A 24,410-nucleotide genomic window follows, 5' to 3' on the forward strand; every position below is an offset into this window, starting at 1 on the left:
TTTCGGTGTTGCTCTCAAAGGATACAGGTAAAAAAAATGAGACGAGGTAAATTCTTATTTCCTGTCTTTCAGTAGGGGATGCGGGGAAGTGTTCCCTTCGTAATATCGACGGCTTCTTACCAAGAAGCTCTGCTTAGAGAAACAGTTCAACCTGAGGAAAAATAAATAAATAAATAATCAAACCTTCCCTCCCGATTACTCGCCCCCGATTACTCGCCCCCGTTCACGCCAGGCGTGCGGGCTGCCCTTGGTCGTGCCGCTGGCTCCTGCCACGCAGCGGCCGGTCGGCGGCTAACGGCCGCCAACCGCCGCCCGCGCCCCCTCATACACGCTGCAGCCGCCGCCCGCCCGCCCGCCGCTTGTTTTGGAGGCGCGCGTGGTCCGCTCCCATTGGACGGCGGCGGGAGGAGGAGCAGGAGCAGGAGCAGGAGCAGGAGCAGTGCCAGGAGGAGGAGTAGCCGGAGGAGGGCGTCGCGCGCGCGCAGCCTACATGTCCCGGCACGCTGCGCGGCGGGCTGGCAGCCGGGCGGCCGCGCGGGCGGCGGTTGCTGCGCGAGGGGACGGTGCGCGCTGGGGCTGAGGCGGGGTGAGGCGAGGCGAGCGCGGCGCCCCCGCCCGACGGCTCCGGCTGCGGGCGCGGCGGGCAGGGGGAGACGCCGCCGCCGCCGCTTTGCCGAGCCTCGCCCGCTTCGTGTGGCCGCGGCCGGGCGGAGCGGAGCGGCGGGAGCAGCATGAGCGGCGGCGGGGCCGGCCGGAGCGGGGCGGCGCTGCGGCTGCTGGCGGCGCTCGGCTGCGTCCTCACGGCGGAGGCCCAGGTGGGAGCCGCGGCGGGGGGAGCGGGCGGCCGGGGGGGGCCGGCGGGAGGGGCTCCGTCACGGCTTCGGCCCTCGGCCTCCGGGCAGCGCCGTCCCGAGGGAGCCGGCGGGGCAGGGCAGCCCCGTGTCGGGGAGGGGAGGGTTGCGGCTCGGCCCCGGGCGTCGCGGCGAGCCCGCACGAAAACGCTCTGAGGAACGAGCACGTGGAGCAGAGCGCTTCTGGGGTCCTCGGCTGTGCTTACTGCGTCTTCTGGGCTTCATCTGCTGCTGTGTGGCTGACCGCCTAAGGCGGCGAGTAGCCTAGCTCAGAAACCTTGCTGCACGTTTTTGGGTTGTAACTTGAAGTTGTCTGAGGCTTAAAAAAATCCCTTACCTAACAGCTGTCCTAGCGAAACAAAGCGCTAACTTAATTGGAGCCCTTAACGCAGGTATTAAAGTGTCGTGGCTTTCTCACGGCGCTTGGCAGAGAGACGGCTATTTCGTAGGACTGTTATTACATTGTACTGAGAGTTTAAACAGCTACAGTTCGACTTGCGCCGAGGAAAGATAAGCTGCCCATTAGTCCTTGGAGTTGTATTACCTGTAGTTTTGCTCTTGTTCTGCAGCCACGGCAGGGTAAAGCAGTAAGGGACAAAGCGGTGTCCCAGGTGGTCTTCTAATTGTTGAAGCAATTAAAGTGCAGCAACCTGATAGCACTAATAAGGTTGTTTGTGTAAATATGCTGCTTGTTAGTATATGCACTTGTTCAGGCTTCTGATAACGTTGAAGTGCTGAGTACACTTGGCTGGTGTTTCATTGATGCAGGTTAAACACTGACCTTTTTGTGTGAAAGCTCAATTTATCTTGGAGAAGTTTGCCATCTCCAGTACAGCTGATAGTTGTACAAAAACTAAACTAATTTTAATATGTGGAAATACTTTGATAAGCATATTAGAAACAAGGAATAGAAACTAGTCTGTGTCTGACTTTGATCACACTTATGTTAGGCTAATGCTTCTAGAGTTTATCGTAAAGTTCAAAGTAATTGATAGATTAAAAGGAAGCCTGATACTTGGCCACGGTAAGACAAGTTGTGCTAACTTCCAGTACAGTTTGACTGTGTACTTGTGGTTTAAGTTAACTAGTGCAGCTCAGTTTAAAAGGGCAAAAAATGAGTTGTGTGAATAGCAAAGTAGGTCGTGCAATAGGTAGTGTTAACTGTGCAATATGTTGTTCTTATTTTCATGCCTTCGCACTGAAAATTCACTGGCAGATCCAGGTGCTGACAAACAAAGCAGTTTTGTGCATTTTCTTAGTGATCTGTCATTAAGCAGGTCGGAGCACTGAAGACTTCACCGGCACTAATGACAAGGGCGGCTGGAGTTAGCGTGCCATGAGCTGACTCCGCTCCTGTGCAGTATTGGCTTTTCATATGTGCTGTCAAATGACTTTATAAATTGTATTTTGGTACGTATACAGCATAGTTTAATTTTAGAACATGCCTTCCAAGGAAACATTGCTTTTTTTTTTTTTTTTTTTTTTTCCAATTTTATGTATTCAGGGAGCCAACTGCTCCGGTTTGTAAAGCTTATGACAAGGAAATAGAGTTTCGCTTGCTTGTTCTTGCTACTCTGCATTAGTTTTTCTCTTAAAAATTTGAGCCCTCTTCTAGTTTGGGGGGTGGATTATTCTCGGCGCTTTTTATTCTTCTGAGTAAAACGCACTGCGTTTTGAAAGGTGTTCTTAGAATCAATGTGTTGTCAGAGACATCTGGCGAAGGTGTAACTTCAGTTAGTTCACTTAGTTAAATAAAGGACTGCAGCTTTATTTTCCGTGGGTATTTGATACTGCATGTAAGTACAGCGTGTTGATTGGGAACATTTTCCCCTAGAGCATTTTTGGTTTTGCAAGGATGGTCTAAATATTTTTATAAGCAGTGGGAGGCGAGCATCAGAATTATTTCCTACTCCTCATCTTTAAGTCCAAAGAAAATTTCTCAGCTCCTCCTCACTCTGCTTTCATCTTAATGTGTTGTTATTCTTCAGGTAGTTATCCTGTTAATATAGCTGAATATTTGAGCAAAATGTTGAGTTACCTTTTTTTTTGCCTTTTTATATTTTAGCAGAATGTACTGCCGTTTGTTAGTGGTAAGGTGTTACCTGTAAAGATGGCCAAATTACTTTATGCATGTGTGATTGATAAGAAAAGTTGAGTTTTGCAATGAAATCATTATAAATTAAAATGCATGGATGTTTTACTTCTGTAAATATCAATAACCTCTGTATTCTCACGTAGAAGTTGGCAGTCGTGTGGGTTGTGAGGTCTTTAGGCTTTTTAAAAGCCTGTTAATGAATACAGTCTTCCAGAGCTGTTTGCGCAGGTTTGAAGTTAAATAACATTAACAAAAGCAAGCGTAACAGCATGGAAGACTTGGGGTGAAGTTGTTTCCCTTAAATGAGTTTTACTTCACTACTGTAACTACTCTGCAGAATTGTGACAGCCTATTTAGTGTATCAGGGAAAGTAAGATCTATAGAAGGGGAATTTCCTACTAAAATGTTTTATTGCCATAACCTCGCTGTATTCTCTTGGGGTGGTGGGGAATCCACTTCCTGGGCCTCCTTTCTGCTTCGTAAGAGCAGAAGTCTACAGTGTGGTTTCTGGTGACTTTTTTTTTATATCAAGCTTGGTTATATAATGGTATCTTTGCTGTAAAGTAGTGGAGTGATTTATCATGCATAAAACAGATGAGACGATTTCATAACCTCATCTCATCTAGCTGTGAAATCTATGGAGAAAAAAACACAATGTTTTTCTTCTCCTTTTGCACACAACCTTTTAGTAGTGAGAAGTTCTAAGCCTACCCAAGATACAAAATATGCAGGCTTTCCTATTTTATTTGCTTTCTAGGCCATCGGTTATGCTGACAAATTTCACATCTGGCTGAAGAATAGTAGTAGTTAGCAGCAGTGCTTGATTCCATTCATTTAGATATGGACCAAAGCCTTCAAATGTACCTTTGAAAGGCCTTTCAAAGGTGCTTCTATTTGGTGAAGAAGCTGAGGAGTAGTTGAGATTTCATTAAATTTATGTCACAAATGTTCATAGAATCATGTTTTTACTGTTCCTATCTTTCATTAAGGCACTGTGAGGTTCTTAGCAAAACTCTTGCCGTAGCTTAATCTGCTCAGTTGTTGGGGCCTCTCTTTGCTGCTTGCACAGTGCTACTTCCTCTCCTGTGCTGGCAGCACTTGGGCTTCCTCGGCACTTGTGCACGCTTTTTTGCAGGGGCAGTCCTGGGCTAGTTCAGTGCCAGCAAGCTTGTGGTCCTGGCACAGGAGTGATGGAGCCTGGGAAGTTCCGACTTAATTTCATGATAGGTTTACAGCCTTGTAGTATTAGCAAAACCAGGTGCAGACATCTGTATTTGTTTGCAGAATTTAACTGTGAAGTTACTAACTTCTTGGGCACAAAAGTACCTATGCCCCTTTCTCCCATACTGCTAAAGAAACTATCTGGAATTTTTTGTACTTTTAAAAAGAAATGAAAAAGATAGGATAACAGTGCATAGTTGTGTTTTTGGGGGAATCCTTCTATTGCATGCTCGTTAGTTGAATACTTGGTATGCAATTCTGTGCTAAGATAACGCGTATTTGTAGTTTGGAAAATCTTGCTGCTCGTTCTGTAGAATGTTCTATACGTTGAATCCGTCAAAACAAATTTCAGGGCTCAAAATGGTAGTCCAACATTGATTCAGCATTGTGTTTGAAGGTGGATTTAAGCTAAAAAGTGCAAAGGTCGGTTATTTTCCAATTTTGGGTGTGTAAAGTATGTTACATAATGAGAAATAAATTATTTGCTGCGGAATTTCATTTTGCTACTATTTCTTTTGACTGTCATCTTTTTAGAGGATTTTTCCACAGTTAATGCTGCATTTCTTGATTAAAAATCAATCCAATGTATTTTTTTTATAGCTCACAGGAGTCCTAGATGATTGCTTATGTGACATAGAAAGCATCGATGACTTCAATACGTTCAAGATCTTCCCCAAAATACAGAAACTGCAAGAACGTGATTACTTCAGATATTACAAGGTACAATTAGTGACTTTTTCCCTGAATAATTTAAATGAAATCCATAAAATACAGGGAGGGTTACTGAGAAAACCAACCGACTTGGCTGCATTAAATTGTCTTTTAGAAATGTACAGTTCTTTTGTTTGGTTATAGCAGGTTTTCAGTCCCTGGAAGTTATACTGGTAAGAGGTCTTGTGTTTGGTCTGTTAATCCTGGAGTCAGTGACAGCAAATTTACTGTTTTCATTCAACATATAAGTGGTAATTTTCAAGGCAATGTCTTCAGACACCTACATCTGGGAAAGGGTTGTATATTAGCAACTTTCTGACAGCATGCAGCACTTGTCTTCCAAGTAACTGGTATAATTTGAAATTGAAATATTACAATGATTTCCTTTTCTTATCAGCTTAGTTCTGATGTTACTGTTTGCTATCTAGAGAGCTTTTATTTCTTCGAAAAATAGGAACAAATTTTCAATTGGTCTGTGATACCACTTAAGTCTTTCAACAATTGTTTTCTCTCTGTTAGACTCTGAGCAAAATAAGACTTTTATTTTCAGATATGTTTATTTTCAGATATGTTTAGCTTGAAAATGAAGTTACGTTTTGTCTGAGCTCATCAGATGGTTACCTGACACTGGAGAGAAAAAAAAAAAAGAGGTTCCTCTTCAGAGCAGGCCATCCCTGTTTCTTCTTTGCTTTTATATCTTGGCCTTGTCTGACTGCGTGTTATGCCAGCGCTTCCATTTAACCTGGTAGATTTTTCAGGATTTTTTGGGTTTTTTTTCAGGATGTAGCAACTTATTTACTTGGTCTGGGATCAGACAAGTATTAAGTTAATGTAAGACGGGGTTATAAATGTGAGAAAGGAGAAGCACTAGTGTCTTCCCTTTGTAGTCTGAGCGAGCAATAATGTGTAACTTCATCCTGAATTTCCTCCTGCTACATGATGCAGTTCTAACTTGAGTTTTCAGGAGAAGTAAGGTATATGCAACCTGAGGGAAAATATTACTTGGTTCTGTTAATTAGTTTCTCTAGAGGCAACAGGAAGATTGAACTCAAAGAGAGGGCTAGCATGTATACAAGGTTTTGTACAAACTATACAACAGTAATTTTGTCCTGCAAATTCAGGTTTTATCTTAATTTCAATAGCAGTCTGTGAATCACGGTTTGTTATAATCCTACCTCATCTTTCATGCAGTTTTGATTTCATCAAAATGAGTGTATGCTTGAGTGTACAAACAGTAGTTAATGCTTACAATTTTCCTGCATGACAGACGCCAAACCAATACTTCAAATCATGTTGGAATCTATCTGTATTATTGATTCACCCTCAGTGGATAGGTATATTCTTCCAGTGGGTAGAGAATTGAGACAGCAAAATGCGGTGTGTTAACACACAGAGCTGGGCAATAGTCAGGAGTTGAAGCTTTTTTGCATTACTGATATTACTAACAGATAGGAAGATGCAAGGTCCAAGTAACTAAGCAATATCTGTGCTCACACACAAAACACACTTGTGAGCCCAACTGAGGTTGTACAGTCCTTGTACTTTAATCAATACCAATTATGCACTGACTCCATAGCACTTCCTTGATTCTGAGCGGGGAGAAAAAAACTGCTGCTTATTCAGAAGGGAAAGGATGAAAAACTTCCCAAATTATTTATTCAGCTTGATTTTCTGACCAATTCTTTTCTAGAATTACTAAATACTGTGTAGCAATGGGTGGACTGCATGCTGGCCTTCATGACTGCATAAGTATGTTAGGGTTTACTTTGAAGAAGGTTGTATCCTAACAATATTAGCTGGTTTCGGTGTGCTTTTTTGGTAGAAATCGGTGGGAGGGCATGTTTTGTGTAGCAGCTCTTACTGTGGTGGTAGTGATGAGTTACAACAGGAATTGTGTTACAGCGTACGACTCCATTTGTTGTACAGCTTGTATGTGTCTTTTCCCATGAGCTAGCATATGGATTAGTTTTCTGGCTTAAGATGTGTAGACCTAAATAATATTTCTGAGCGTGTTTTTAGTTCTTAAGTTTGTGTTGAAATTGTTCAAGGACTTGATGCCGTCCTTGGAGTATTAGGCTTAATTTTACAGTGCGTTTTATTTGAACTCTTGCTGTGTGCAACTGCAGACTTAAATATCTGCAAGAAGAGTTTCAAATATAAAGTAATATATCAAATAACTTACTTAAATGATTTGAGGTTAAGTAGTGACTTCAGTTTAATATCTTTGAATAATATTTATAAACTGAAGGAAACTAGTATAGGCTTTGCTAAAGGAAAACTGAGAAACAATAGCTTTTTTTTACTTTGAAAGTTGTAAAACTGTTTCTGTATTTTTGTCCAAAAATAGTGATAACTGCTGAGAGTAAATGTTTTGTATTTTACTTGTAATTTTAGGTTTCAAAGATGGTGTATTTCCACAGTGTTTCTGGTTGATCATGCAAGAAAACGTTCAGTCTGTAGTCTTCAGTGTAGGAACGATGAGGTCCAAGTGTGTGTTATCACGTGTATGTGTGTGTGTATATATGGCTAATGCAAAACTTTTTTAAACTGACTTTCATATTGACAATCCACATGAAATGTAATCGCAAAGTGTTTGAGTCTCTTGCTATGTAGTAGATACTAGTATATATAGTGTTGTTCTGCCATTTGATGACAAATAGGATCATTGACAAGAAAGCATGACAGGATTTGCTGGTAATGTTTCTGAAGTGGTTTCTCTTTGTTATTTATACTTGTACAACATCAACTCTTTAATTTAAATCCATTACTATTTTGATACCCATTATTCCTTGACTAGAGCAATGAAGTGTAGTAATGATTTGTCCATTTTTACTGCTTGGAATCTGAAATCCTTCAAGCATTTAATTTGAACTATAAACTTCTGTACTAGTTCCTGTCTTCCATGAAATATATTTCCTTGATCAGTTTAGTACAAATACAACTAATTAAGTACAGCCATTTTATAGCTGTGTCTGATTTGCCTTTTTAGCAGTTTATTTACTGCTTTTAAGTTACATTAACAGTGACAGATTTAATTTGGGCTTTAATATTCTGTGTGTGTGTCCATTTGCAGACCATTATTAACAACTCCAATGCGCCAAGCTTCAGCTTCTGTATTCTGAGGGAGAGTAGTTCAATGTATGTATGTCAGTACTAAATTTAACCCTTTTCTTTGTATCGTTCTTTAATTTGAAAGGACTTGATACTGGGAGCTCTCTGTTTTAAAAGTTGCCGTAAATCATATTGATTGTATCCTTTGGTTTTTGTGTGTTTAGGTCAATCTGAAGAGACCGTGTCCATTCTGGGCTGACGATGGCCATTGTTCTATCAAAGATTGTCATGTAGAGCCTTGTCCTGAGGTATGGATCAAATAACATAGAAAAGGGACATTTGACTAAGCAGTTTGCTTATTTTCAGTGAGTAATACTGTATGCTGTACTTTTCTGCTATAGTAAACTTAAAACCTATGTAAAAACATACATACTTCATAGTTCCAATGGTAAGTAGACATAGTTCTGTTATTTCCTCTCATTTAGAATAAATCTCTTTTCCAGCCAGGCTGTATAATGTCCTCAAGGAAATGGTAGCACAGAATGTAAGTGAAGTGCTATAATAATTATTAGAATGTCAGCAATTATAGCTATGTATTCCCATCCATGTGTAGCTTGATTCAGCTCTCTTATAAAATCAAGACTATCTTAGTCAAAATCTCTGACACTGATACATTCATTCTTTCAAAATAAACACAGCTGTAAAATAGGGAACTTACCTGTGGGGGAGAAAATGATTCCTAGAGGTAGTCATTCTCATCTCATTTTCTAATATTTAGAGACTGGGGGTAGGTGTGATTAAGGTTCTCATGTATACTAAGTCCCAACAGTGTATTTGTAGCATTGAGTCTAGGTCTTTGTTTCCTTGGATTTACTAAGTCTTCTGTGCAGTGACTTAACACATTCAACAAGGATTCAACAAGTAGTGATGAAAAACAATAGTTTGAAAAAACGCCTGATTTCGTAAACTGCAAGACACTTCCAATGTTTAGTGTCACTTTTATAACACTTCATGTCAGACACTAGAGCTTACAGTAACTGGCACTTTGTTGTCACCCAAGTAACTGATCGGGGCAGGTATATAATGTACGGCTTGGGTTTTCAGAAGGCATGGGAGATTGGTTCTTAGCCTGTTTGGAAAGCCTGCATATTCAGAGAAAAGGTAGTCTTCCCTTGGCTTTTGAGAAATGGCAAATTGTTTTTGGCAGGCTTTTAACTATTCTGAAGAATATACTGATTCTTTAACTATATCAAAGTTCAGTTATAAGGCTGATCTATACTTCTAATCAGTCATCAGCTAACAAAATTCATATTAGTTTAGAATTTTTACTAATGAATCTAGTTAAATTTAAGTAAAAGGGTGACAACTATTTCGAAAGAAGAAATATAATCAAAGTAGTCTAAGGTCTTAATCATTTTACCACTAATATAAATAATTCTAAGTCTGTCAAAGATGTAGCACTGTTTTGAATAAATCCAAGGAAGGAAAGGAACAAGCTAACTATGTAAAACAAGTGTGGTTTGGCCTCCTGTAAATCTAGGAATTAAATATTTCTACATCAAGCATAATTGTTTCTAGGAGCAGTATAAAAACTGAATTATTTTTGCTTTTAGAGCAAAATACCTGTCGGAATTAAAGCTGGGAGCTCTAATAAAGTAAGTAGTCATTTATTTTCTAAGTTCTATCTCATTTGTTGTAATCTTAACATTACAGTAGATGTGTGGCTTTTTATTGCAAATCTTCAGTCTTGGCATAGTGATGCAATTGTTAATGTAACTGACCAGTTCCTGTATGCGGCTTTGCATTTTCTGTTGTGTGAGTAACAGTGTTCCTGATGTTGCTGGTACCATTGCACCATTCTGAGTCTTAACAGCATGAGACTTGGTACAGATGGAATCAGTGAATAACCAGGAGGGACAGCAACACATGGCCACCAAATGCCTGATGTAAAATTCTTTGTTCCTTACTGAGTATAGGCCACCTTCTATGAAGCTATAGGCTGGGATGAATAGCAGTGCAGTTTTTTTGTAAGAATTGTATATAAACACAACCTGTAATAATCCAAACAAGGTGAACATTTATATGTAGTTTTGATGCATCTAATCTTGAACAGCTCATTAGCCTTAAATTGATGTAGGCTTAAGTCATCTGTGCAAGCTTAAGTAGTCTGTGCTGTTGGTTTTCGCTTGCTTTTGTCCAAGCCAACCTTCTTAGATCATCAAGTGATCTTAGCACAGCCAAGAAAGTAAAGGAGATTATATATATGCCTAGAAAAGAGGTCAGAGCAAAAAGACAAACCTCCCATTCCCAAATCCTAAACACAGTGCCAAGAATAAAGGTTTTAGCAGTTGATTGGATAATAGTACCCATGGGGCCCAAATGTGAAATCTTAAAAATGAATGCCTGGTGTGGTTTAACCTGGCTGACAGCTAAGCACCACACAGCTGTTGCCTCACCCCACTGACCTCTGATGGGATGGGGAGAGAATCGGGAGGGGAGAAAAAAGTAAAACCTCGAGGGTTGAGATGAGACACTTTAATAGGACAGAAAAGGAAGAGGATGATGACGATAATAATGTACAAAGCAAGCGATGTGCAACATGATTGCTTGCCACCTCCTGACTGATGCCCAGCCTGTTCCCAAGCAGCGGTCCCTGCCACCCCATATTAATTGCTCAGCATGACACCATGCTATGGGACATCCCTTTGTCTGGTTTGGGTCAGCTGTCCTGGTTCTGTCTCCTCCCAGCTCCTCATGCACCTGCAGCCTCCTTGCTGGCAGGGCAGTGTGAGAAGCTGAAAAGTCGTTGCAGAGCAGCAATTACAGTAAGGCAAGAACTAAAACTTCACTGTGTTTCTTGCTTAACTCTATCTCCATCCTTCCCAGCACTTTCCACCTCACTGGACAGCCATAGTTACTGCATATTTCACCTCAGTGTAACTTACTGTATCATAAATGACTGTTGGTATTAGGTTTAAATTATATCCAACAAAAGATCACCGAAGGTAGCTGAGAGCTATCACGGAGTAATTTGTCCTGTCTTGAACATTGCAACAAGTCTGTCCAAGCTTTAGCTCAAGAGGAAGTCTCATTTCCTGTTTACATGTATGTAGTGGCAAGCTCACTCTGAAGTGTGCCCCTTCGCTTAAAGGCTTCCGGTGGTCAGAGAAAAACTTCTGTCTCAGGGACATGACTGAATGTGTTTCAGCGTACACAGTAGTTGTTCGGGGAAAACTTCAGCACTTTCTCTGTACAGATCTCGAGTTTTAGCTGGCAAGTCTTTTGTGAGTTTTTTTTCATTGACTGTTCTTTTCCAAATGTAAGAAAGTAAAGTTTCTTTTCTTCCAAGTAAAGAAACTGACTACTGAAATACCATTATGACTCTTACAGGCATTCTAACTTCATCTCTTCTAAAACTTAGTCTTTAAAGACCCTTTAAGTAGGTGTTTGAGCCTTCTGATTAATCCTGAGAGCCATAATGAAGATGTTAATTAATAACTGAAGAGAATGGTGTTCTTAAGATGCTACTTAACATAATGATGTTGAGTTGGACTTAAAAAGGGAAATATCAGCCACTTTTTTCCCTACAATAAAGGAAGAGTGAAAACTTCTTCAGGGAGCTATCATTTGCTTGTATATGTGGTACAGTTGTTTCCTTTGAATTGCCTTGCAGGTTGTTGCAAGCAGCTACAGTACTGGAAGTACAGCAATTCTGCCACTTTAATCAGTTGTAGAACCAAGGAGTTTATATCTGCTTCTTGTCTGCAGGAAAGATGTCATTGGGACTGACAGAAATATTACGCCATTTCCATACATCTTGTGGTTAAGTTAAAATTTTTTGAAGCCAGTTAAAAATGGGGAATCTCCTTTAGAATCTCCTTTAATATCCCTTTTTAAGGAAGCATCAAACTCATCTTGGTACGGATATTTTGTTTCAAGGACTATGCAAATACTGTGCATGTGCTTGGTCCTTTTGAGAAAGTCCGGTATCTTGTGGATTATCCTTAAAACACTGTTTTAAAGAAAGTGGAAAAGTATGTCCCCAGAGGAAAACCAATTCTTCTCTTTTGTCCTGATCATGTCTGACTTAGAAAGGTGAAAACATCTGAAGACATCTTTAAATAATGCAAGTTACACTCTGGGGTACATAAACTCAGGGTAGAATTCTGTGGAGAAGTCTTCTGTGACTTAAGTGCTGGGCTTCTGCACAGTTTCCTATTGTGCATCTCTCCTAATGTAGAGGAGCTGCTAAACTTGTAGCTGTATTTCACACTTCTGTGGCTTTTGCCTTGTTCTAGGCAGAAGGCTTTTTTTTTTTGCCAAGGGTTTCTTGTTGTTGGTTGGTCTGGTTTTTTTGTTATTCTTCTGTTTTTTATTTTGTGGTTTCTTAATTACTGCGGGGAGAACAGTTCTGCATTTGGAAGATCATCTAGGCACAAAGACCAGCGTTACGCTTCTACAGCATCTTCACAGAAGTGCAGTTAGCAACAGAGGATCTCTTTTTAAATTCTTGGCACCAATGTAAGCTTCTTCAGATGGTGCTGGAAAGTCACAAAGTAGTTTTACTTTCTATAGTTCTACTTCAGTTGAGTAGTGAAAACATTTTTGGGTAATAGGCTGGTGGCGTAACACCAGGAGGTAGCTAAGCACCAGCATACCACTGTTGTGTTCCTGGTCCTCAGAGGACAGGGCAAGAAACTATCTCAACCAGTCTTTTTATTTTTTCTTGATAAGGGTAGGGAAATCCCATGAGAATTACCATTTTGGGCAAAACAGGCTCAACTTTGGAAAGATTAGTTTATTGCCAATTGATAACAGATGAGGGAGAACTAAAAGTAAACTAAAAATGTTTTGTTCCTCCCTCTGAGCTGCACGGGGGAGTGGGGGTTGCAGACAATCCATAACACTTCGTTGTTGCTGCTTCTTCCTCCTCACTCTCTGCCCCCACTCCAGCATGGGATCCCTTCCATGGGATGCCCTCCTTCCTGAGCTGATCGTATGTGGGCTTCCTGTTAGCTGCAGTTCTTCAAAAACCACTCTAGCACGAGTCCGTGCCACAGGGTGCAGTTCTTCAGGCGTGAGCTGCTCTGCCACAGGCTCCTCTCCACGGGCTGCAGCTCCTCCTGCTGCTCCGGGGCCTGCTCCTGCGGGGGCTCTCCATGGGCCGCAGCCTCCTCCAGGCCACATCCACCTGCTCCACCGGGGGCTCCTCCACGGGCTGCAGCGTGGAGATCTGCTCCGTGTGGGACCCATGGGCTGCAGGGGGACAGCCTGCTCCACCAGGGGCCTCTCCACAGGCCGCAGGGGAACTGCTGCTGCCTGCCTGGAGCACCTCCTGCTGCACTGACCTGGGGGTCTGCAGGGCTGTGTATTGCTCCTCACTCTCCCAGCTGCTGTTGCAAAGCAGTTGTTTTTGCCCTTAAATCTGCACTCAGAGGGGCCCAACCAGTGTCACTCATTAGGTCGGCTCTGGCCAGCAGCAGGTCTTTGGTCTAAGAGCAAAGGAGGTTGCATAGCTGCTGTTAAACACTGGAAAATAGTGAAGCCTGGAAACACTTTAGTCTTGAATGTTCATCTCAGTATGTTATTTCATCAGCAGTATCTGTTTCATTCATTCTAGGTCAGGTGCATCTCTGTTCACATTTTTCCATTTAATAACCATTGGTGTGAAAGAATGAGCCTCACACCTAGCAATTTCTAGAAAATTGAGCAAGAAGCTCTGTCTAGGGTAAATATTTGTTGCAGGCAAGTCCCCTAACAATGTCTTCTTAATCTCTTTCACTCCTTTGGTATTCAGTAGGTTTTGCTGTTTGTAGCTTATTTCATAGCAGTCACATATGGTGCTGTATTTTGGATTCATGACTAAAGCTGTGTTGATAACAAAGCACTTTTTAGCTATTGCTGAACAGTGCTTGCAGGCCATCGAGATCTTCCCTGTTGATCTCTCTGCTCTTCTCTCTGGCCCCCAAGAGAACAGGTATGGGGTGGCCAAGAGGCTGGGAGGGGATGCAGCTGGGATAGCTGACCTGAACTAACCGAAGAGATACAACAACATGCTCAGCATAACCTAGTTGGCGTAGGCAGGTAGGCTGTCCAAAGGACCTGCTTCTTTCCAACTGGACTTCAGTCTGTTTCTTGGAGTTGGCAAGTGATTGCGTTTGCATGACTTTGTATTTGTTTGTTTTCCGCTCTATCACTTTGTAATCCGCCTTTATCTCAAGCCACTAGTCCTCATTTTTGCTCATCCAACTCTTTCTTCCCCCATCTTGGCGGGGGGGCTGAGAGGGGCAGTGAGCAAGTGACCAGTGGATGCTTAATTGCTGGCCAGTGTCAACCCACCACATTCCTCTGAATTTCATCGCAACAAGTTTTCATAACATCGTTCATGTTTCTGTGTGTGTACTTCGACTCATCTTCCATATTTACAAGTGAGTGGAAGGGCCTGTTACTCATCTGTCCTACCACAAAAGCACAGGTTTGTTTTGCTCTGTTGGAACATGTGGTTGCTTGATGCAAGAGCTAATATGAAACCTGTAAAAACACTCTCTAAAATGAATGTTGTTGTCAGTAGGCTTTCATCTCCTTCCTCAAAGTAAGCCTTCTGTTGTTAGTGGATAATACAGGGCATCACATGCAAGATTTTTTATAATCCTTCTTCCCGTGGTGGTTGTAGGTGACTTCTGGAGTGTGCCAAGAGACTGCAAGCTGTATAGATGACATGAAAGTAACTGGCTAATGTGCACATTGGATAGCTTGGACTAGCAAGCTTTTAGGCTAAGCATTAATATTGGTGTGATGAGGTATCTAATAAGTTTTGCTTGCCTGGTAGCTGTCAGGTGGGCAAGTGCTAACCTCCCTTCCTTCTTGGTGTGGGGTGCTCAGTTGTAATATTCTCACATTTTCAATAATGATTTCATACCTTTTCAAGTGATTCAAGAGCTTTTGTTCTTAAATCCTTGAGCTGCTGCATATCCACGTATCAATGATCTTACCTCTGTTGGCAGTCTTACTTGCATGTTGCTTGGCTCCAGTCTACACATTTACTCATAGCTTTCTCACAAACTTTACCATTTACTGAAAAGTTTGAGGCAAGGTTATGCAGGCGTGCCTTGTCAAATCTAGAACGTGGATCACAGATAGCTCAGCCTTTTCGGAGGAGGCTACCTGTTTATTCCCGTGTGCCTTTGTCTTTGACAAATACTCCCTTTTTGGAAGGGAGGAGTTAACTGTTCTCTTTCAGATGACACAAGCCTTGAACCTGGAAGATGGACATTTGTTATCCACGTACAGAACCCTCAAGGATAAAGGGCACTTAATAACCCTTTCAGGCTCCTCTTCAGTAACAGCATTCCAGTTGTGATGGGCAGAATTACCACTGTATTAAAAAATTAAAACTATGACCATGTTAAAAAGAAAAACAGCATAGTGAAAGACTTCTCTATTGTGTATAACCTATTAAATATTTTAGTTTAAGTTTCATAAAACGTTAACTATCATTTAGAGTTGAATAAATCCTTTTATCATTAAGTACAAAATGTAGTGTGAAGACCTTGCCAGTGTTTAATTTCTGTGATTAACATTTTTAGGGGTTGTAAAAGTGCAAGTGTAATTTTAAAGTAGGTTGTCCTGCCTACTTATCTAAACAATTGTAATTTTTCTTTCGAGAAATATCAAGGTATGTGCATTGCAGGTAAAAATCCTGCAGCTTTTCTAAATATACGTAGGAAATAACTGGAGTATGACATCTGGACCACAAATCCATCCTCAAAAAAAAATGCTATCCTCTTTCTTTTAAAACTTCTGTTATTACAATTATTGCTTGCTGTTTCTGAAGGGTTGACTCAAGTCTTTAATTTCTATTTTTATTTTGGATAGTAATCCTTCCTGTCAGTATGTGCCCCAGAGTAAGAGAAGCCAGCAGTTTAGCTTTATAAAAAGCTATCAGTTGCCTAACATCAAATCACTTTCCGTATTTCTTAAGGGCTGTGATAAGGTAAAAATCTGTGTAAACCAAAGGCTCTGTCTGTAAAACAAACAAAAGAGGAAATTGGGTTTGTTTATCTTTTAGGAGGGTGCTGATACTGTATTATGTTGTAAAACAGAAGGGTTTTTTTGAGCTATAAGCTGACAAGCTAACAGATTTCCTGCTGACATCAGCATATTACTGTAGAATAAGGGAATTTCATTTAATTCTTCTATTAGCAAGACGATAAGGAAAACAGCTTCTGTTTCACTGGATTACATTAAAAAAATAAAGCTTAAAATTGGCATTCCGCTTAAAGACTTCAGTCCTGGCTTTGAAACAATCAGTTTGAGTCCAGATCAAAAGACCTCACTTCCAGACCTGTGCATTATCTAAATCATTCTAGTGAATAAGATTAAATAAAACATGATGGGGAAAGTGGCCAAAACTGATAATCTTTCCCACAGGAATGATGGACAAACCTTGTGTTTAGCAAGCATAATCATACCCCAAGTTAAGTTTACAGCTATCCCATTGCTTGTATTCCAAAGTCAGTTCACAAGAATGTAAATAAGTATCAGAAATATTTCAGAACTCTATTAAAAAAAAGAAAATCTGACACAGCTGAATTTTCTGTGGCAGTTGAAAGCACAGGGTGAAAATACTGACAAAATTAAGTGGAAAAAAAAAAGTGTTCCAAAGTTACTTGCCACTTCCAGAATGTAAGGATTTTTCCCTAATAGTGTCAGATTCAATGCTAAGCTTAGAAATACTTCTCACATCACCTGCTTTCAGTAAATTTTATTTCACTTACTTACATGTTGAATGTGACCTTTCTTACAGTATTCAAAAGCAGCAAATCACTCCAAAGAATTGGAAGATTGTGAGCAAGCTAACAAACTGGGAGCAGTTAACAGTACCTTAAGGTATGCTGTGATTTACAACAGTAGTATAAAAATACTAACAAAGGGGCATTTCTTTTTGTCTGTCTTGTTTTTGCAATGTGCTGGTTTTTGTTCGTCATTCTTCCATAGCCCATTAAAAAGTAAATGTGAAATGATGCAAGAACATCTCAAGGTAAAAGTGTTAGGTAGGCTCTTTCCTTTTTTTTTAAAAAAAGTATACTGTGATTTTATTTGAAATCTTACAGCATCAAGAGATGAAGAAAGTTTGCAAATGAACGTGCTTTTTCTACATTTTACAAGTATCAACCTTCTTTGTTCTTGATGACTGTGCTGGATTAAGGAGTTCTGTCCTGCTCTGTCCCTCTGTTACACTGATGTGCCTGTTTGTGATCATTCAGTGAACCAGATCAGGGAGCTTGTGAGTTATTTTTGTTGGCAAAGTTATTTTTAGCTTCCATCAATTCCCTGATCTTGCTTATTGCATGGCACAGTCATGGTTGGGTGGGAAGAACTCTGCAGGATAGTGCTGCCCCTACATAAGAAAGCACTTAGAAAAACTTGCAGTTGATTAGATACCTCACATTTAAGAAGTAGCAATAGAAAAATCAGTTGATCACTGTTGTTGGAGAGGTGTGGCACCTTTGGCCATAGATTTCAGCAGTTCTACCTGATGAAAATGTAGAGACTTTCCTGCCTAGAAACAAAATGGGACAGCAATTTGAAGAGGGGGAAGGCAAATGCTGCTGCTTGATACGTAGTGTCTTAAACCAAACTGAGTAGAGCATTTGTCCAGGTGTTTTGGGGGAAATAAGCTATTAACACTCTTCCACTTCTGTAGGATGAAAGAATGAGGCTGAGTACGTGTACAGAACGCTAAAGAGAAGGCCTTGTATCAGATTAGGGCAGTTGATTAAAGCTGGCAGAGGTCAGGTAAAGGATCCTGCTTTGTAGGCAAACCTTCCAATTCTATACCTAGAAGTGCAAAATCCTCATGGTTTAGGGTTATTTTCCTTTATAAACTGTGTTTCTCGTGGCTATCAAATCTTGTCTGCCCACAATTACTAGAGAAGGACATCAGGGAAGTTTTAAGGCTCCTCGCCCATTGCTAAGTATAGTCTCCTATTGTGAGTTGGCAAAAGGTTAAAGGTGTATCTTGTTAAAGATTTGCAGCTGTAGAATTGAGCTAGTACTAATCTGGTCAAATGAAATAGGTTGTTTTCAGTATTTCCAGGGACTTTACTGGAACAGGGTTCCCGTTTTAATGTTGCTTACATTTTACTGTCAATAGTGTGGCATTGGTAGTTCTGTGCTGCACATATGCGTAGAAGGAAGCATTCAGCTCGTGGCACTGCTTGTGTTTCATAGTGAGAGAACTTCAAAGTACTTGAAATTGCTAGGGTGAGCTGAGTAATGTTGTTTAGAAGACTTACATCATTCTTAGAGTAGTTTAGCCTGGAACAGGCCTTTAGAAGTCCAGCCTCCCACTCAGAAGCAAGGCTAAGTATTGTAGATCGCTTTGAAAGTACAGGTTAAGAAAATAAGATCTTTTTTTCCTGAACAGACAGCTGCTGAAGTACTTGAGAAAGTGTTAAAAACGTGCTATGGAATTATTTTACCAAGCTTTTACTGAAGGGAGAGAAGTCACTGCCAGTGTAGTTTGTTAAAATAATGATGGTGAAATCTGTCTTGGTATCTGACATGAAATTAACTTTTAAAAGTTGATGCCTGCTTGAATCTCTGTGCAGCTAATGGTAGTGCCATGTATTCTAGTGTGCCAGGTAAAGTAATTTGGATTTCAATTCCAAGTTAATTACTGTGTTGATTGTGTTCTTTGAGTAGCTCTTGTTGACCTTGTTTATTTAAAAGTTTAAAACGAAATGTATTTTCTTCCCCTCAGTAACCAAAGTAAGGAGGCTTTCATTGACTGGGCAAGATACGATGATTCACAGGATCATTTTTGTGAACTTGATGGTAAAATATTTAAGCTTTTTCAGAGTGTTTGTTTTATTTACTGTCTCTTAACAACACAGAAGATTACAGCTGCTCTACCAATAACCATTTTTTAAAGGTTTTAATTTTGTGGTAAGCAGGCATGTGACAGTTCATATCATCTTACATACAGAGAATGCAGTTTGTACAAGGAGCACTTAGTAGTCTACATTTATTGTTACCTCCTGCTAGTAAGTGGACAGGAGACTTTTACAGAAATAACTTAAATGTGAGGGATTTAGCCTTTTTATTAAAAAAAAAGAAAAAGAAAAAAGCTGCTTATCACAGGAGATGTACCTGGCACAAATCTAAGTCAAATACTTGCACTTGATTCAGCTTCTTACTACCATACTATTTTTGTTGCTGTTCTGTCGTCTATGCTTGGGATGATAATGTTCTTCCAGCCTTGCTATTTCAAACGATCTCTGCACTAAATTCAACTTTATTTGTAAAGACTTTGTTAAAACATTAGGATGCTAAATTGTCTTTCCTCTGCTCCACATGTGAGTCTTTTTATTTGCGTGTAACGTTCAAAGCTTAAAGGAGTATTTTTCAGATAAACATGAGAATTGTCATATTCAAGGAAGGCTGCTAAAAGCATTTTTATTAAATACCATAGTAAGTTTTCTATGCTGTTAAGGCATTGTGCAAGACATTTTAATCTACCTTTAGACTAATACTTGGTGTCACCTGAGAAAGTAGTAGCTGTAGTAGACTTAGCAATTGCGGTTCTCTTTGAGCACTTGTACTGCATCTTATCTGTGAAACTTTCTGTACGAACTGTTTCTGTAATACATACTTGGTGAGCGTTAATGTAGATCTGAGCTGTTCTGTGCAATAAGCTGCTGTCGTCTCTGCTGTCTTCAGGCTGCACACTCACATTTTTGAGAGGACTCAGTTGGGATAGGTATAGTTTAGGAGCATTTCTTTTAGAAGTAATACTAGCTTAAGTAGTTCTGATACTATCTCCCTACTTTGTGCCCTGCTGAAAGATGATGTGCTACCCTCAACTGTGTGCTTCCAGTGCTTTTTTTTTTTTTTTTGCACTGGCTGTGGCATGCTTCTCACTGCATGGTAAGCTGATTGCAGTTTAGTTGAATACCAGGAAAGCTGACATCTCCTTTCCATCTCCCAGACTGATGGGGTGAACTGGCTTGTTAGGTGAGTCCCTGAGCTGGTGCAGGGAGAGGTGAGAGAGAAGAAAACTGCACTGGGAGTGACAGGGAGGAGGGAGAAACTGTTTTTCTCTTCATTACCTCTCTTCCTGGTGATGTCAGAGCCCTTACTTCACTCAGCTGTAGCACAAAGCTACATCTTCAGTTTTACTTTTTACTAGTGTTTTGTTGGGTTTAAGGATAGGGTAGATAAGGGAATTGATATGGCTGGAGAAAAAAAATTCTTAGTCTAAGTTGGTTTTCCATCTTTCTGTTGTGCTGCCCCACAGACTCAGCTGTATGTGGATAATGAGAACGAAGTGGAGAGCTGAAGTGACCAGGAAGTGTAGGAACTGCTTGGGTTAGCCATGTTGTCAAAGAAATCAAGTTGTAATTTGACATTGTTCCATCTGGCACTCACTGTGTTCTTGTGTCTTGTATGTCTCTTTTCTTTGTTTTTGCTGCTACTGCTGAAGCGATGCTTAACTGCTCGTGCAGGATCATCTCTTCTTTTCAGAGCAGTTTCCCTTCTTTCTTTGTTTTTTGGTTTTTTTCAACATCTGAGCAGTTGCGCTGCTTGGGCTATTCCTATGAATGAGTCCATGGACTTCTGCCTTGTATTGTATGCAGGTCTTAAGCATGATTTGTTACTGACCTGGAATTTCAAAGAGAAGGGGAGGGAGTGCTTCCTGCTTTTTACTGATTGTAACTGGAAAACTTAGTCCAGTTTGTATGGACAGAGTAAGAATAATAGAGTTTTCAAGCAGAAAGAGCGCTGTTTAGCTATTTAGTTTGGGTATGTTGCCAGAATTTGAAGCGAGATGAGAAATGAGAATGCAACTTGTTCAAATGCTGTTTAAATACTGTTTTGTGCTGTAACCAACGATGTGTCCTGGGATATGCTGAGTTTGTTTGATTAAGCAGTAGGATCCATACTTTGTGCCAGCATACAAGGATTATTTGAGTGATTTCGCTAATAAATAAATCTTCCAGGTATTAAGGAGCCCCCTTAGCGGCATACCCATTTCAAAAAAGCAAATCTTCTCTCCCCTTCTTCACACTGAATACTGCTGAATGATTAAATCCTGAGTTTGAAGCCTGTTTAAAACAAAACACTGTTTATGTCTAAGTATATGGCAGGAGAACACACTGCGTGACAAGTGTTTATGGCAGAGTTGAAGAAGCCACTTGGAAGTGTTCAGACATTGTGGAGATTTTGGCAGCATAAGAGACTGTGGAATAGATTATGTTCTTTGGGGTTTTCTGCTTAGTGACTATATTGCTGTATTTCTGTGTACAGAGGATTTAGAATCCAGCTGGAGAAATAATAGCATTATATCAGACATCTTATTTATATGTAGTCCTGTGGCTTTTTAAGTATTTTTAAATGATCAGTTCGAAACCTTTTGTTACATATTCTTACTTAGATGAGAGGTCTCCAGATGCACAGTACGTGGATTTGCTGCTGAACCCAGAACGTTACACTGGCTACAAAGGGCCCTCTGCTTGGAGAGTGTGGAACAGCATCTATGAAGAAAACTGCTTCAAGTAATCAGGAGGGAGAAGCCTATTTTTATACCTGTGCTTTGATTTAGCTTAAAACTGATTTTGCACTTTCTAATTTATTTTCTAGGCCTCGATCTGTCTATCGCCCTTTAAATCCACTGGCACCTAGTAGGGGTGGGTCTTCTCTATTTTATTTTTTTAATGCAATTCTTTTAACATAGTGACTTTGCAGTGTGATAGCACACCTACAGACTGAAGAATATTATTTTTCTGCTTTTTAAATTTCCTATGTAGAGGCCTTTGTCAACTTTCAATATCTAGACTTAAAAATATGACTTAAAAATGTAGACTTAAAAAAATATGCCAATGACTTGAGTTTTAAATTTTCAAATCAAAACTGAGAACTGTAACACTATGTTCTAAGTGAATCAGCTTTCCCCTGTCAGTGTCTCATTTCCCATTTAAAAAAAAAAAAAGTACTTAGAAAACAACACCAGACACTAGAAACTCAAGAGGGATTTTGGTAATTACAAACAGTGAGGTAATACATTAGTGGTATATACAACTAAAAAGAATTGCAAGAGTAGCTTAACTCATGGATTAGAATTTCCAGAGAAAAGCAGTGGTCAGATCATTGAGCAATGTGAACTGGAGAACAAGATTTCTTTACTGTCTTTCTGAAGCTTAAAAGTGGCTTTCAAGAGCATATAAATCAACTGCTACTAAGTGTTTAAATTTAGTGTCTCTATTTATAATAAAGTGTCTAGTCTCAGGTTGTCTTGAGGGAGAAGAGGATGGAAAATAGATTGTTTTCTGGGAGATTAAATAAGTTTCTTGCACTTCTTAAGTTTTTATAGTAAAGCCTGTGTTTCATTACTGCTTTGCTGTGAAAATGTTTTTAATACTCATGGATTTTTATTTCTCTCACCCCCACCCCTCCAGGAGGAGATGATGGTAAGTTATCTTATTTTGCTTGACCTGCAGCAATTAAGCAAGCATTGTACAGTTTTGAACTTTTTATTTGCATTACTGCTGTAGCATTAGAGGCCAGGAACATTTTGTTTTTATGAAGATAATTGGTTATTCAGAAAATGTTTTTATTGGTACAATCCTTTCAGGTCGAGTAGGGGAAGGGGTGAATAAGAGCAAAATGGAGTTGTGTTACTGGTTCTTATCTTTCGAACAGTTGCTGTGATAATGCTGTTTCCAAGACAAGTGGAGATGTATAAAGGATTCTTGGGTCTCTTCCAGAGCCCCATTGATATTGATGTCAGATCCCCTAAAAGAAGAGGGACAGGTGTTCATTTGCTTTTTTGCCAGGAAGGTGGGGAGAGGCTGAGGCGAGAAAGCATTGGGTCTGTCTACAGTGAGATACTCTTTTTGGTTACTCAGATCTCTCAGGCAAAAGCTCTAATCCTTCTGGAAACCTTCAGACAGTAGCAGTTAAAGGTAAAGGTTATCAGTTATGATGCAGAGGAAAGATGGAAGTGCTAGTTTAAAAAAAAAAATAGTAGAGGCAGTAATATCAAAGCAGAAAAGTGTTCTGGTGGTTTTTTGTTTATATGTCAATTACTAGTTATTTCCTGTGACCTGTTGAGCAAAAGAAGCTGTCTTTTGTATCCATAGAAGTAATGCTTATAGAGAAGATGCTTTATGGGCTAGGATTAAAGAAGTAGGTAGGATGTTTTCCCCCTCCTTATGTTTCAAAGACATGAATTAATTATTGTGCGTAACAGAGAAGGAACTCTGGGAAGTCATTGTGAAATCACTATAGGGTTTTCTTCTGCTTTCAATTTAATTGATACTGACTTTCCAGAGAATCATTGTTTAGAGGTAGTAATGAATGTTTTACTTTTGTCTTATGGAATGAGTAATGTTCACTTTTTCTATTAACTGTTAAAAAGCTAATAGTGCTTTAAAGCACTACCTTGGTGGTAATGCTTATGATCAATTAGTATACAGTTGCTTTTTGTGCTAATTTAAATTTTTCAGCTGGTTTTGCTCAGCAGATCTTTTTTCTTAAATTGTGAGGCTTTAGAGCTTGTGTTACTATTTGTACCAAGTTTGACAGATTGATTAGATGTCTTGTGAGATGACAGAATTCCATACCTTTGTCTTAAGTGTTTCTCTGCTTGAATATGAGCACAGGGATTGATTGCCTTTTTTTGGTTGTTGTTAATCATGTCCAAAGTAGAAAAGTAGTGCAGAAAGGGTACTGTTACTGACATGAAGCTGCATCTACTGAAACTTAGTAGTAGCATAATTTCTCTGTAGGTTTAGTCTAAGAATATGTCCAGTAAAGAACTGGTATAACCAACACTAAGTTTGGTAGTGCGGTATTTGACTCTGGACTCTCACCCGTTCTGTTAAACCCAGGGAATCTAGGCTGGTGTCTGTTGGAAACCAAGATTTAGTAGTTCCTTTGCTCTTGGAAATAAATGTTCTTAAAGTGACTTCTTTAAAATACGTGATCATAGATGGATGCAGGGAATGTAAATGAGATACCTTTCCACAGATACTCCTGTTTGCTCAATTATATTTCTTCGCCATATTTTCAACCACTAGTGCATGTAATTGGGCTTATACTTGATGTTGAATGCCCTCGCTAGTAGCTTAGTTACGCTTATTCTTGTATTTCTCTTATTCTGGCCCCAACAGATTTAAACTAACCTCAAAGTTTAGCCACTTCAGTGTCTATCCTCACTTTAATAGTTAAATTATTTAGCTTTATGTCCAGATGGCAGCTAGTGTTAGTACACATCGTAATGTAAAGGTACTATAATGATAAAAAATGAATACTCTTAATTAAACTATATATTATCTATTTACAGGAGAATCTTTCTACACATGGCTAGAAGGTAATTCTCTTGGGGTGGGGTTAATATCATTTAAATTCACTAGAAACAACACAGTAGTATTTTTACTATCTCCAAATACCTTCATAGTGTAACTGTTTTCCAGTGC

The 24,410-nt window shown here is 39.9% G+C and overlaps 1 protein-coding gene across 3 annotated transcripts in view; it reads left to right on the plus strand.

Moving 5' to 3' along the window:
- Nucleotides 1-518: 518 nt before the first annotated feature.
- The window catches only part of ERO1B (endoplasmic reticulum oxidoreductase 1 beta), a 32,820-nt gene continuing 8,928 nt past the window's right edge, over nucleotides 519-24,410 (plus strand). Inside the window, exons 1-10 of one of the 3 annotated variants that reach the window (XM_080588316.1) lie at nucleotides 535-815; nucleotides 4,768-4,887; nucleotides 8,154-8,237; nucleotides 9,543-9,584; nucleotides 16,736-16,818; nucleotides 18,695-18,768; nucleotides 21,368-21,488; nucleotides 21,574-21,620; nucleotides 22,389-22,400; nucleotides 24,278-24,304. In XM_080588316.1, coding sequence (XP_080444442.1) covers nucleotides 732-815; nucleotides 4,768-4,887; nucleotides 8,154-8,237; nucleotides 9,543-9,584; nucleotides 16,736-16,818; nucleotides 18,695-18,768; nucleotides 21,368-21,488; nucleotides 21,574-21,620; nucleotides 22,389-22,400; nucleotides 24,278-24,304 — 694 coding nt within the window. In that variant the 5' untranslated portion in view covers nucleotides 535-731. Of the gene's footprint in view, nucleotides 816-4,767; nucleotides 4,888-8,153; nucleotides 8,238-9,542; nucleotides 9,585-16,735; nucleotides 16,819-18,694; nucleotides 18,769-21,367; nucleotides 21,489-21,573; nucleotides 21,621-22,388; nucleotides 22,401-24,277; nucleotides 24,305-24,410 lie in introns of all 3 variants that reach the window. The other 2 variants (XM_080588318.1, XM_080588317.1) reach the window with 2 other exon arrangements.

This window comes from Anser brachyrhynchus, assembly GCF_964034855.1.
Source record: "Anser brachyrhynchus genome assembly, chromosome: 3".
Lineage (NCBI taxonomy): Eukaryota > Metazoa > Chordata > Aves > Anseriformes > Anatidae > Anser > Anser brachyrhynchus.